Source organism: Dermacentor silvarum, unplaced genomic scaffold (assembly GCF_013339745.2).
Source record: "Dermacentor silvarum isolate Dsil-2018 unplaced genomic scaffold, BIME_Dsil_1.4 Seq13659, whole genome shotgun sequence".
Taxonomy (NCBI): domain Eukaryota; kingdom Metazoa; phylum Arthropoda; class Arachnida; order Ixodida; family Ixodidae; genus Dermacentor; species Dermacentor silvarum.
Window position 1 is genome coordinate 124,875 of NW_023605718.1, and position 13,752 is coordinate 138,626.

Below are 13,752 nucleotides of genomic sequence, written 5' to 3' on the forward strand. Positions count from 1 at the left end.
GACATTTGAGCAGGACTTCCAGAAGTATTTAGACAACACCAACTCACAATGGTTCTCCTATTTAGCGTTTCGCGAACAGAACACTGGGATAAAAATTCATTTCTTGGCCGCTTGTCTCTGTTTGACGCCAATTTTAAAACAACTTAACCAAACGAGGGTTAATTAGAGGCAATTGAAATTGAGACTATTCTCTATGTGTCAATTCTTTTTTGCCTGCACGCTTTCTCCGTTAAGTTGTACCGTAAAATTAGAAACAGTGCACTTCTCAGCTCGATGCTTATATTGTGAGCCGAAGGCTTCAGCTTGAGATGAAAAAATAAATGACATCTTTTGGAGGAATTTCTGATGTAATGCCGCTCATGGCCATTTGTTAATAAAGAAATATTACAGTAGAACTCATCCCACGATGACTGTCGACGGTAACTCGAATAGCAATGTAGCGACATATTCCCGACGTCCCGTGTATTTAACACATGTAGTGGTAACTGTGAGACTTTCATTGATTTGGCTATATGCAACATACACCGATATTGACCCACTGAGCTATGGCATTCACTTGCCACGATCGCCCATGAACACGGAGGCATTACGACGACTATATGACGCTGAATCAGTGAAGATGGAATGAGGAAGAAGGAACAACAAAGGCATATAATGATGACAGCATGACGACATATTGATTCTTAAATTACGAGAATAGCATAACGACGATGGCGCGACGACAATGGTGTGATGACGACAGTATGAGATAACCGGATGAAGAAGCGAGAATGCGTTATGGGGACGATAGTATGACAACGGATGTAGAGTGTACTAGACTGGGAGAGCGGGTCCAACGCCAGCTCCCCGCTGAGGCTTTTTTTATTGAAAAGTTGGTGGCGCCACCCACGCTTTCTCCCGAATGAGCGGCCCCGCACGTCGGAGACCCTACCGCAACTGCATGAAGCTTTGACAGGCGGATACTCGGTGGCGGCAACACTGATATTATTCTCCACCTATCTATTGTAAATAAAATGGAAAAAGAGCGGCGGAAAGAATGCAAACGATGCAACAACGATGCTGTGTCGAGCAGACGACAGCTACTCAGCCCGTGAGCTCGCCTCAGCCAATGAGCACTGCCAAAACAGCTGGAGCCGACATTTATTGGCTGAAGATTCAGAATAAGGTGACGGCAGCGCTGTCACAATTTCAACACTTTTTGCTTCACTCTCGGCGCTTGCTAAGGCGTCCGCTGGACCCACTGCCCCATTCTAGTACACTCTAACGAATGCATGTCTGTCCCTATATATATGTCTCTATCACCGTCATCGCATTCTTGACTGAGCTGTGGCAGCAACGAAACAAAATTTTCTGTTACAGCTTTACTAATAATTAGTTTATGACACTGAAATATACTCTCACAATGATCAGTTATTATCAACACACAACTATATAATGATTGTGTGTTGATTATCTTTAATTGTTTGTTGATGATCAACACACAATTAAAGTCACTTAAGATAACCAATACACGGCGATTGCATAAGTGCTGGGTCAATGAGAGAAAGTAGTGTTCCCGGCCACGTACCTTACTTAACGCATACACGCAAAAAAAGCTCACGCTTGCAGAACATGCATTTATGGAAACCATATGGTTGCATTGTACCGACGATTGTAACACAACTTGCTATGGCCAAGAAAAGATAAAATGAGAGAGAGAGAAATATACAGAGAGAGAGAAAAAAATTCGGAGCCCTTTCCCTGTCGTCAGAATGGGGGTAAGCGAAGCTTGTGGCAAGACGACACTGTCACAGGCGTTCCGCTTTGTTTTCCCTAAATTCAGGGTCAGTGGCTCTTCGCTGACGTTTGCAACATCGCGCTCCTGCTACTCGGGGTCCACGGCTCTTTGCTGACGTTTCGCCTGGGCTTCGAAAGCCCTCACGCTATAATCGGACAACAAGCTTCGCTTACCCCAATTTTCTCGGCAGGGGAAAGGGCTGGTGATTTTGTCTCTTTGGGTCCCACGTGTGACAAGTGTAGTTCAAGGGCGCGTTCAAAGATCGGCCCACTTTTCAGCGTGACACCAACACCACCACCAAAACTTGTGAGCCTATAAAGCTTCGCTTAAAAAAATATAAACTTTCTTGGTGAGGCGGGACTTGAACCCGGGTACTCATGGGAGTACCTACACGGGTACTGTAAAGACGGGTAAGGAGTACGTTTATCTAGGCCAATTACTCACAGGGGACCCTGATCATGAGAAGCAAATTTATAGAAGAATAAACTTGGGTTGGAGTGCATACGGCAGGCATTGTCAAATCCTGACTGGGAGCTTGCCACTGTCATTGAAAAGAAAAGTGTGCAATCATTGCATTCTACCGGTGCTAACATATGGGGCAGAAACTTGGAGGTTAACAAAGAAGCACGAGAACAAGTCAAAAACCGACAAAATATTTTGGTGTGCCCCTGCAGTACTACTGTGACAGCGAGCCTTATTGGAAGAAGCAAACAGAAGTGTTGCGTGACAAAGCACAAAAATGGAAAGGCTGCGATAAGTCCATTTTCGCAAGGGCCACGACTTGCAACATATTTCTCGCAAGCAAGCTATGGTATGTAATGCAAGTTTTACATTGCAGCAGGTTAAATGTACAAAAAAATGCAGAGTGTTGGCGGTCTTTATTTGGAGCTCGGTATGGGCAAAAATGAGCCGTACAAATCTATTTAACAGTGCGTGATGGTGGGCTTGGTTTAATGCATCTATATGTAGGACAACTCGTTAAATAATTGATTTGTTTTTCTCCGAGATGTAGATGACACGTTTCTCAGAACTATGATTCACTAAGGCTGGGTAAAGTGCTACCGGAATTTGTTGTGTCTTCGGTGTATGAGGAAGGACCAGTACGGGGATATCTAAAAGAAGTAGTTACATCTTTCAGCTTCTTATCACTATGCTTTTCTTTGCAATATTTGACCGAGGTGTCACGTAAGTAACTTTACAAAGACCTCATTGATGTGTTATTTCCTGTGCCATTGTTCCATGAATTATACTGTGTAGGCCCAGGAAAAGATGTTTTGAAACGCGTTAAAAGAATGCTCGTTGTGCCAGGGGTTAAAATCTTTTTTTTAAGCTGCACACAGGAACCTTGCCCGTTAAAACATAGTTAGAAGATAGGGGTTTATTTGTTCCGTGGCGTACTAACTGTTTATTATGCAAAAAACCAGAGACCATTGAACACATGTTTTTAGATTGCTGGAGCGGGGTGTTCTTCTGGGACATCTTGCAGAGAACTCTGAAAAAAAAAAATGTGGCAGTTTCACCCGAAAGGCGAAGCATCAATTGCGGTAGCAACTGAGTAGAGAGCTATACGGAGTAACGATAGTAGTTTTATCAGCTGTATAAACTTGGACATGCAGCAGCACCACCAACGTGCAGAACTGTTGTCGACACCGTCGGTGTTTTGCCCGCGTTCGCACCGAACGCGCGCGGCGTTGGTGGCTGTTGCCAGGGCCTCTGGGGCGGCTCAGAGGTTTTCGACAAGATCAGAACGGGAAACTTGTCGAGCAGCATCGGAAGTCTTTACCACCTTCTCGCCTCGCAACGTTACGCCTAGTGGTTACGACGCTCACCTGGGGACCGTGGGTACGCGGGTTCGAGTCCCGCCTCGGCAAGAAAGATTATCTGCGATTTCTAGATAGTTTCTGGATACGAACCACAAACCACAAATTAGGGCTGGCTTAAACAGCTTCGCTGTTAATACATGTGACTGCCTGCTTGAGTGCAGCGGTCGCCGTGTCCTCAGTCGTGCCATGTATGCACGAGCAGCACCTTGAAGCTAGGCGAGTTGGACGAAGACCCGTACATGAAAACAGGTTAAAGGAAAGAAGTATAGCACCAGTGTTTGTGCCTATCTGACCGTGCCATGTGAACGAGGGGTTTCCTCGTTCACATGGCACGAGGAAACCCCTTATGCGCATGCTGCCTTGTTACCAGGAAATTATTCATGCCTCGTCATTAATGATAACTCCAAGCTTTTAGCACAAGACATGCCATCGCCAGTTTGTTATAAAGAAATTATTCATGCCTCGTTATTAATGATAGCTCAAAGTTTTAGCACCACAGCGAAAATATGGAAAGCTATTAAAAAAAACGTTAACCTTGCACTCGGCCACGCAACGCTTGAAACAGCGAAGCTGGGCGATTGTAGCCCAGCATTTTCCAGAAGTGCGTGCGAACTTTTCATCTTATTACTCATGATGATAAAAATTTCTTTTCGCGCGTCTCGAACTTACGGCCATCACTGCGCTTTGCATAGCGCAGCTTGCAACACCGACACCGCTTTCCAGGTGACACGCTCCGTGAATGCGTCTCTCTCTGGCTCTCATAGCGCGCAAAACCTTTTCACTTCGCAGAGTGTACCAACGTGCCAGCTGTGCACGAAGACGACGACGCTCGAACGCAATCATATGGTTCAAATAAATGTACAACCTGCAGGCGTGGCTGTATAGCCTAGTGGTTACGACGCTCGCTTTGGGACCGGGGGTACGCGGGTTCGAATCCTGCAAAGTTATTTCTTTGTTGTTTCTCGATACGAACCACAAATTACGGTGGGCTTAAGCTGTTAAAAAGCAATATTCGTGTTCACATTAGGGAGTTTGAGATATTAAGCACGCAAAGCGCCACATGCAGCTGTTTCTTTTGCATACCTTTTTGCTTTTTATTGTAACCACGGCTGTTTGGGTCCTCAAGCTTTCCGTGCGCACAATCTAAAACATCCCGATCTATAACTTGGCCGACAAAGAATGAAGATTGACTCCTAATTTCGGAGACAAATTTTGGTAGTAAATAAGAAGGTAGTCACTGGCAGCCGTGCTCTGAATTGTACTCACGAGTGCGTATGCTTCTCGGAAGAAGTGCTCGAGTCGCTTTTGGCGCTTCTCCTTTGTTTCGGCGTTGGCTAGCATCGTGTCACGAGTAGTGTTGATGCTCTCCAGTGTTTTCTTCCGGTTCACCAGGAAGCTTTCCAGTTTATTCAGGAACTTTTTACGAGAGTGGACGCTGTCGAACTGAAGAACCTGAGAGAAGTTTCACATTTGGATAGGGCACACTCAAAAATATCACATCAAGGCACGAAGGAAGAATGCTTCTCTCATAGCTGCAAGCTACAAAATGGGCATGGGACCACTGAAAGAAGATTATGATTATTCCATTGCATAATTAGAGAGACAGTACTTACATCTTACTTACATGACAGAGAGAAGTACATACATCTGAGCGATGCTTGAAGGTCTTGACCAGATCAAAATTTGATTATTTAAAGCGTGTCAGCAATAATATGAGTGACAAAATGTTTACTGCGAGTTGAACAAGCAAGTCTCACAACTTAGCTGCTCTTGATCAAGGCTGCCTTTCTTAGCGAAAGGAAAAACACAAGGAACCTGCGGAATCAGTAGAATGTCGCAGTTTCATCCGAAAGGAGAAGCAGTGTTTGCGATAGCCAATTATTAGACACCTATCCAAAGCAAGGTTAGTACTATTATCAGTCGTATAATTTGCTGTAAACATTCGCTTACTAACTAAATTAACAAGCATGGCATCGGCGTCACGCGCGCACAGGCAAACATGAACGCCTCTCACTCGGTGAACGTGGACACTCACACTCAACACGCTGGCGTGAAGAAGAGCGGCAGCAGCGGTGGGCGAATAGTCCCCCATGCTGCCGCTCGCTTAAACGCGAACTGGGCACGTGAGAACGCAGCGCACTCGAAGCCGTCATTGCCCAACCTTTGCACCCACCGCAGATTACTTCCAGCATAGGGCGGCCTTAGAGGAAGAAAAACAAGTTAACCTTCCTCCCCATACTCGGCCGTCGCGTGAGCGAGGCACGCTTTTCTTCGCACCTATGGCAAACGGCCGCGATGTTATCACGCTTGGACTTTATATGAAACCCCACGGCGACGCCGACGACGGAAGTTCGTCTGAAGTGTCCATATAATTGCTATCACAATAAAAAAATGCGCTGTTAAATAGGTTAGTTTATGCCTGCCTATTTGTGCGTTTCCTTCAAGCTTTGGTAAGAGTTTGTTTTATTTTGACCGTTACATAGAATCGTTCCGACACATTTTTTACTGCGGTACATGATACCTAAAAACATTCTACAGTAAATCTGCTAAACACTGACTAGTACCACGATTTCTACATAAAAACAAGTTTTTGTCAGTTATGTAAAGTTACATTACCAGATGTGATTAGTGATTACAAATAAACAACATTAAAGTCGAATACTGCCCATTTTTAGCTAATATTGTTCAGAAAACTACATCTTGTTTAAAATTCCTGAACAGCGATCGGAGTGACCATTGAGTATGATATTCCTTGATTTTGTTACAGTGGTTATAGGACTGTCGCTAAAAGGCAAGCCTAGACAGCTAACAAATGCGTCAATGTTCATAACTGTGAGCCCACGGATCACATATAAGTGGCCAAACTACTTGTGCAGCTGGGCAGAAGAATTGCGGTAATGGGTCGCTTATGCTTGTTCCGCTCTTATGACACTCACCAGATCATGGTCTCTCGGTGATCGCACAAGACACATGGGCTTCTTCGCCATGTCTGTGGTGACCTCTACTACAAGGGCTGAGACAGACTTGAAATCAACTTTCCGTAGGATTTCCCCCTTTCGATTCACTGTGGATAGAGACTCATCTGGTCCAATCTTGACCTTGACAAACCGCTTGTGGTTCTGGTGCAGCCATTCTTTGACATCTGCATTCCAGTGAACAAAGAAAATGTTTCTAATGTATCGGGTGACAATTAACACTTCAAGAACGTCAAAATGGTTTCCTTGGCTTTATGAGAGGATGACGATGTGTTCCTTTTTTTCATGCTCGTGCCTTACTGATTCCCTGAAATATGAGAGGTTTGGTTGGAGATTTGCGATAACGATAGACCCATACAAAGAACCTGACCTTGCTAAAATGCTTTCAGCATTTTACTCCGAGCGTCCACGCGCGTTCGCACGAGCTGCTGCATCTTGAAAGCCATCTGCGTCGGGGACACAGTCCACCACGCGCTGTGTTTTCACGGCCGCCAGAAGTAGAACGCACCCCACCCCTCCCTCCCACCCCTCCCTTCCCTTCCCACGGAGAGATGCGCGCCATGGCAGACGGCGCGCTTCCTTACCGCTTCATTGGCATGCGTGAGCGAGATGCCGGCTCACCCTCGCACACTTTCACTCGCACATACAGCATACGGCGCGCGGCGACAATTTTTATCGCCGTTGGACTTTATACGGAACCTCACGGCGACAGCGATGGCAGAAATGCGCCTGGAGTATCCATATATTTGATGTCGCAATAAAGAACTGAAGCTGGTGAGAAAAAATGAAGTGATGAGGAGAGTATGACAGGGTTTACCAACCTTTAAAGAACAGCAGCGGGATGTCTCCGCTCGATACAATAGGATACCAGCAGAGACAGAGAAAACTTGGGATAGGAAGGCAGTTGAAAGAAGCACACAAGGAAATTATACTAGCTGGTAAGAAAAGCACACAAACATATAAAGGTGCCGCTCTAACCTAGAAAACGCTCGCGAAGAACCGTGGTGGTCAGGCAAGAATTTGAGCATACGGTAAATAAACTATTCTTTTAGCATTGTTGTGATCGTGCTTGCTCCGCGACGCTATTCGCTGACCCACGTTACAGGGGGCTTGAATATTCAGCCTCTTTTTTAGCCGAAGTCGGCGTGGTTGCCAGGCAGCGGCTCCTGATTGACGGCTTTCGTCGGACAGCGAGATGAGATGCTTCTAGAAAAGGAGCATCATGGGAGAACGTACAGCCGATGCAAGCAGCCGATGGACAAGGAAAGCCAGCTTAATTAGCTAACGCTATAGTCTATGATGTGTGTGCAATCGTCTTTACCTTCCCGTCTCTGGAACGACTAAGATTGGACACACGCTTTTCCACTGCTTTTCGGAAGAAATCCAGGGTATGGTACCATTGTCGGCTGCCTGCGGCAAGGCTGAACGCCCCATTGTGCACGCTATAAAAGGAGCAACGTGGTCATCGCAGCTTTCACTTCTCAGTAGCGGCGACAGCTGTGTGCACGGGCTTAACTTTTCGGCGTTCTTATCACAGGTTAGTGTTTGCATTGTACTGCCTATTTATTTCCCTGTTAAATCTCGAGGCTTCGTCGCTACTGTCAAATAGTGAATTTCGAATTTACTTGTACTTGTCCGTCTGTATACCGGAAAATGACAAAATATATAACTAGGCTCAACAATGAAATGAAGGCAGAACTACTCAAGCTGAAAGAGTTGAAAGAATAAAAACTTTCCGCGATTCCCTTCAAAGGGATGTGTGAAATGAAATCCGAGACCTAAAAAACGAGCAGAGAAATATGGCACAAAGTCTTGAGTTTGCCTTCAGTTCGATCGAGGAGCACAAGAAGAAACTGGACGACGTGGTTGCAAGGAGCAGGAATCTTGAAAGTGAGAATGCGGCGCTTGGAAGTGGTGTGATTTTGGGGCTTAGCGACCTCGCGTGACACACAGGCGAAGTGGGCACGGCAAGAAAAATTTTGGCCGATAGCGCAGGGCTAATCGCCAAAAAGGCAAATCAACTAGTGATGAAATGCCGGCTTGTTGGTATGACATCTCAGGGTATGATTGCAGCACATATAGGCGAAGACGCAAGAAGACACCCAAAGGACACAGACACGGCGCTGACAGAGACATAGCGTCGTGTCTGTGCCTTTGATGGGCCTTCTTGCGTTCTGGTCTAATATGTGCTACAATGGTACTCCTACTATGCGAAAAAGACAGAATTGGAAATTATTTCCTTTTCTTCGGCCATGCGTAAACAGCATGTACACACATATCACACAGCAATTTATGCAGATTTCGTGACGTCGCCTGACAAGTCGGAGAAATGTTTGACAAATCGCGGAGGGCTCCACCCAGCTAGGAGGAATGTGCCCAGTGTCCCAAGATGTTGCACACTTTTGGTCGTGCCAACAGCTGGCATTTATCTTTCTGATACGCTGTCGCTACGCATGTGCTCAACAGTGGCTATGCATGCGTGTGTTACCTGTGTCTTCTATATCACGACTATCGGGCGTAGCGAAAAGAGAAAGAAAATTGGGAATATCCCATATAGGGAAAATATGGACAAGAGGAACAGATAATGGGTGGAAGCTATATTCCATAACCCCCTTAACGCCCCCCATTAGAACATTCCCCAAAGAATAACTCCAACGCAGTGCGCCGTCATCACCAAAAGTGGACACCGGGTTCAAGACTTACATAATTTGTCGTACTTTTTGCCGATTGCCATCTCTTTCTTGGCCTTGATGATCCGTCGTCTCTTGTTTTGGAGCTTTATGACACCATAACCAAGCCCTGCACATACTGCAAGAACACAAGAATACGACAAACGTCTCTCATACCATTGTACTAAAAATTATTGCAATCAAAGCGAGCGAATATATAAACCTTATAACGACACATAGTTTAGTGTAAATACGCTGTTCTACTAAGGGAAGTGCCCCACATACCAGCAGCGAAAGAAGTTGACCCAAATATGATAGTATGAGTGTTTTATAAATATAGAGGCATTGGCAATTACAACACGTTTGTTAAAACATGTACCGTATGTGTAAAAAAATATCAAGTGATTGGTAAGCCATAAAAGGCAACCAAGGCAACTGGCTTCGCAAGCTAAAGCTCATGTCAGCACCTGTTCTTTTATATATTCTGATGTGTCCTTTTCTTTTCTTCCATTTGTATCAAGATGAACCTCTACCAACTAGGCCAAGAGCAATACCTGCGCACAGTAATAGTTCACACAGGTAATCTTATTTGCGCTAATTTCAAAGTATTCTATATGCAGTTTCCGATGGCACTCTAAACAGTACGATGGTTTTTTTAGCATAATACATAGTTAATTTTTAAAAGGTAATTTTACAGCTAGTTTACTATTCTTAGACTTCGCTACGTCAAGTAATATGCACATGCAAATTAAAGAGAGAGTGCATAGTGAATGCAAGTAGACTACCATTAGAGTTTGATCAAGCTAAAACAATATTGAATCGTCTATTACATTTCGTTCGCAGACAACTGCTTCTAAGTGGCACTGAAGAAGCACTTAGTTGTGTATGCAACTAACTGTTAGTCTTCCAGCTGAAAGAGAGTGCTAACTAATCATCTAAATTGTTAATTTCGTGCACTGAACAATGGCACGTCCACACACTTATCGGTATGAAGGCCAGAATGAGACAGGAATAGATGTATGCCACTTCGTTGCCCCTGAAGTAGTCCCAGCCATCCAAGATCATGCAGGGCTCCAGCACGGAGCTGTTTATCTGCTGCGGCTGCGGACAGGGGTCACCTGCAAGAAAATGCAAAAAAAGAGTTTTACTAAACCGCAGAACGCCTGACATCATAGAGAGAAGTTGGTGCACAAAGTAAATGGCAAAATTACCACGACAAAACGGGAGCCCTTTGCACTCAATTAACCTGTAATTGTGCCTTAAAATATTTCAAATAAGATGAAATACAATGTAACTTGCCTAGTAATATCAGAGGATATTGGTACACGGGCGTCGTCATTTTATGATGTTGCACGAACAATTTCTCAGTGTTATGCGCACTAACGTCGCCATAAAATGCCTAACGGCTGCGTGCAACTATTTTCATCCATTCTAATACACTGCAAGATCGTGGGTTTCGTTGTTACACATAGAAAACAACCACGTTAAGAGCCCACGATGAATGCGACTCAAATGCTTTCGTAAAATAGTCTTTAAGGCATGGTGTCAAACCGTTGCGATTCTTTTGGCACATTTCGCAGAGAGAATTGAAACCAGGAATAAGAAAAATATATATTCGATGTACAAAATGTGCACAAAGCATGACACCCTCAGTAAGTTCAAACATCGTGGACATAATTATTTGGCAGCAGAAGTACTAAATATTGCACGAGTGGTGCTAAAAATAAGTGCAGCTCGTATGTCATATTGATGTGCCGACAATCCATGCATTCTGTGCAGGCACAGGCAGGAAGTGGTGACATTTATCAGTCATGCTATCGCTGCTGATGGCATTCTAATACAAATTACGGCTGCCAGTTCGACGCCAAGAAGCTGAGCTTTAAGGATCTTTGCTATGTGATTGGCACTAATTCAATCTTCTATTTTGAAGTTGATTTGTGCGCAAGTAGACGATGAATGAAGAAGCAGCAGACAATGCACAGCGCTCTTTTTATAACTGAGACAACAGCTAAGCGATCGAAACTGGAAGCCGCCGTAGTGGCTATGGTGTTAAGCTGCTACGCATGAGGAATCCCAGCCACGGTGCCCGCATTTCCATGGGGGTGAAATGCAAGAACGCCTGTCTGTCATACATTAGGTGCGCTATACACTAAAAAAAATTCAGTGTCATTCCACTCTATAAAGGCGGATGACCAGGGAAGCTGGTGATTGACCGTTGCTCCGGTGAAACGTTCCAATTTTGCGGGATCGGCACCACATGGACGGTTCGCATTTCTTTCCGCCTCGCGGTCCTGGTGGGCAGCACGCTTACACTTGGCGTCCGCGGCTCGCTCATCGTTGGTGGTATCCTTTAGCTGCTGCAGCGCCCATTCCCTTTTCTCCGCGAAACCCCGGAGGGCGCCACAAGGTGGCACTACGCTTCGGAGCAATGTGACTTTCAGCCGTACCTGCAAGGGGGCACGACGCTCCGGACCGATGTGCGCTAATGCAGAGACAAAGAACCTACACATGGTATAGGAGAGACTATGAGGTTTTTTTTATACACAGATACGCCAATCGCAGCGTGTGTATTAGCGCTGCTGCGCTCATGTGCCCGCCAGGGTGAGCTACGTCACGTAATGAAGAAGCAAAAATAAGTTCCTGCGAAAAGCACGGTGTAGTGCACAAGTTTTTTATGATCCCGAAGTTTAAAAATGCCGCCATGCCGACGCCACAAGGTGGCGTGACGCATCTGGATTGTTGTACATGCCGATCGGTCTCCTACACGGAAGCGATCTCCTGGAACCTTGCCCTTAACAGCTTCGCTGTAAAATAATCCCGAGTCCTCCACTACGGCGTGCCTCATAATCAGATCGTGGCTTTGGCACGAACAATCCCGGATTTTTTTTCTCTTTTTTGCACCAGCACTGAACTTTCTTTGTTCGTGCGTCAATATATCCGTTACGCCGACGACGGCCGTTGTCATAATAACTACTACTGTGTCGTCATGAGGCTGCCTCGTCATCCTCAGTTTTAACATCGACGTAGCATTAATAAAAATTCGGCATGTTCAAGCAGCAATAAAATTGTGTAAATAGGAAAGCCTATTGAATTTCACAGTGATGCCAGTGAGAGCATATCTGTTCTGTATAATCATACATTAAATTACGACCTAAGAACTGCATGACATGCAGTTCCCTCGTAGATTTCTCTAAATTACTTACCCGCCGTGGCAGCTTCGCCGCTATGGTTTCAAGCTGCTAGGCGGCATCAAATCCCGGCCGCGGCGGCCGCATTTCGATGGGGGTGAAATGCAAAAACGCCCGTGCCCCATGCACTGGGGGCACATTCAAGATCCCCCTGGTGGTCAAAATTAATCCAGAGTCCTCCTTAAGGTGCGCCTCATAATCAAATTGTGGTTTTGGCACGTAAGACCACATAATTCAATTCAAATACTAAATTACATAGACCTGCTACATAACAGAGCATTATACCTTACTGTTTAACAATAAAAGTAACTACTAAGCTGTTTGTAGTGTCGTGCAATAGCACCAGGTGCCGCCACTCATCTGCGATTATCTGTAGACGCCAAGATGTGGCGCCACACTCGATATAGTATGTATATATAGGACAGACATCCTTCAATAAAGGGCCTCCCGTTCGTCTGGGCTACGATGTGTGGTGTGGTGCATCCGTTCGGGCCGCACCGTCCGGCCGACATAACAAACTGGCGACGAGGATGCTACCCGGAATTTCGCCGCCGCCGCCGTTCCTCGTTTCACCAGGCACGCCCGCCATCCCCTGGCCGCGATGCTGCGCCTGTTTGAAAACTTCCACGCTCGCCTCTGGAGCGTCTGAGCTATCGGCGGCCCGCCGCCGAGCCCTCCTTCTGCACTGCCTCGGACCTGAAGGACAACGAATTTTCGACGCCCTGCCACCGCACCACCATCGAACGCCCCAGACCACCCGCCCGCGCATCCGAGTGCGGAACCGCCCCCCTTCAGACGGTTACGCCTTCTGCAAACCACCGCTGCAGTTGGAACGACAGAGATCAAACAAGCCGATGCCGAGCTCGCACAGCCACCGGACGAGTACGACGCAGCTGTTCAAGCCCTGGCTCGACACTTTTCCGCTACTTGCAACGTACGCGTCGAGCGACATCGCTTCCGTGACCGTCGTCAACTGCACGGTGAGCCGATATCGGAGTTTGCTCTTGCGCTTCGCGAACTGGCTTCGTCATGCAACTTTGCCGCGCAAGCGGATACAAATCTGTGCGACCAGTTCGTCGCCGGGGTCACATGCCCGCGCCTACGGGAGCGGCTATTGCTCGAGGGTGACGCGCTCACGTTTGACCGCGCCGTGGAGATAGCGCTTTCTTCGCGAGCAAGTGCAGCGCGAATCCGAAGCTCTCGGAACAGCCCCTGTGGATCGAGTAGTACCACAACATAACCGCGGACGCAACCCGACAGGCCGTCGCAGACATGTACGCCATCCAGCAGTACCGACCGACGTAGTACGCCTAGCTCTTC

The 13,752-nt window shown here is 46.3% G+C and overlaps 1 protein-coding gene across 1 annotated transcript in view; it reads right to left on the reverse strand.

The window, feature by feature from the left end:
* The window catches only part of LOC119434619 (dual oxidase-like), a 112,121-nt gene extending 98,737 nt beyond the window's left edge, over positions 1–13,384 (reverse strand). The window contains 6 exon segments of the mRNA XM_037701724.2: positions 4,867–5,052; positions 6,537–6,742; positions 9,279–9,383; positions 10,225–10,407; positions 11,556–11,746; positions 13,236–13,384. Of these exon segments, the coding sequence (XP_037557652.1) occupies positions 4,867–5,052; positions 6,537–6,742; positions 9,279–9,383; positions 10,225–10,407; positions 11,556–11,746; positions 13,236–13,384 (1,020 nt within the window).
* Between the last annotated feature and the right edge of the window lie 368 nt (positions 13,385–13,752).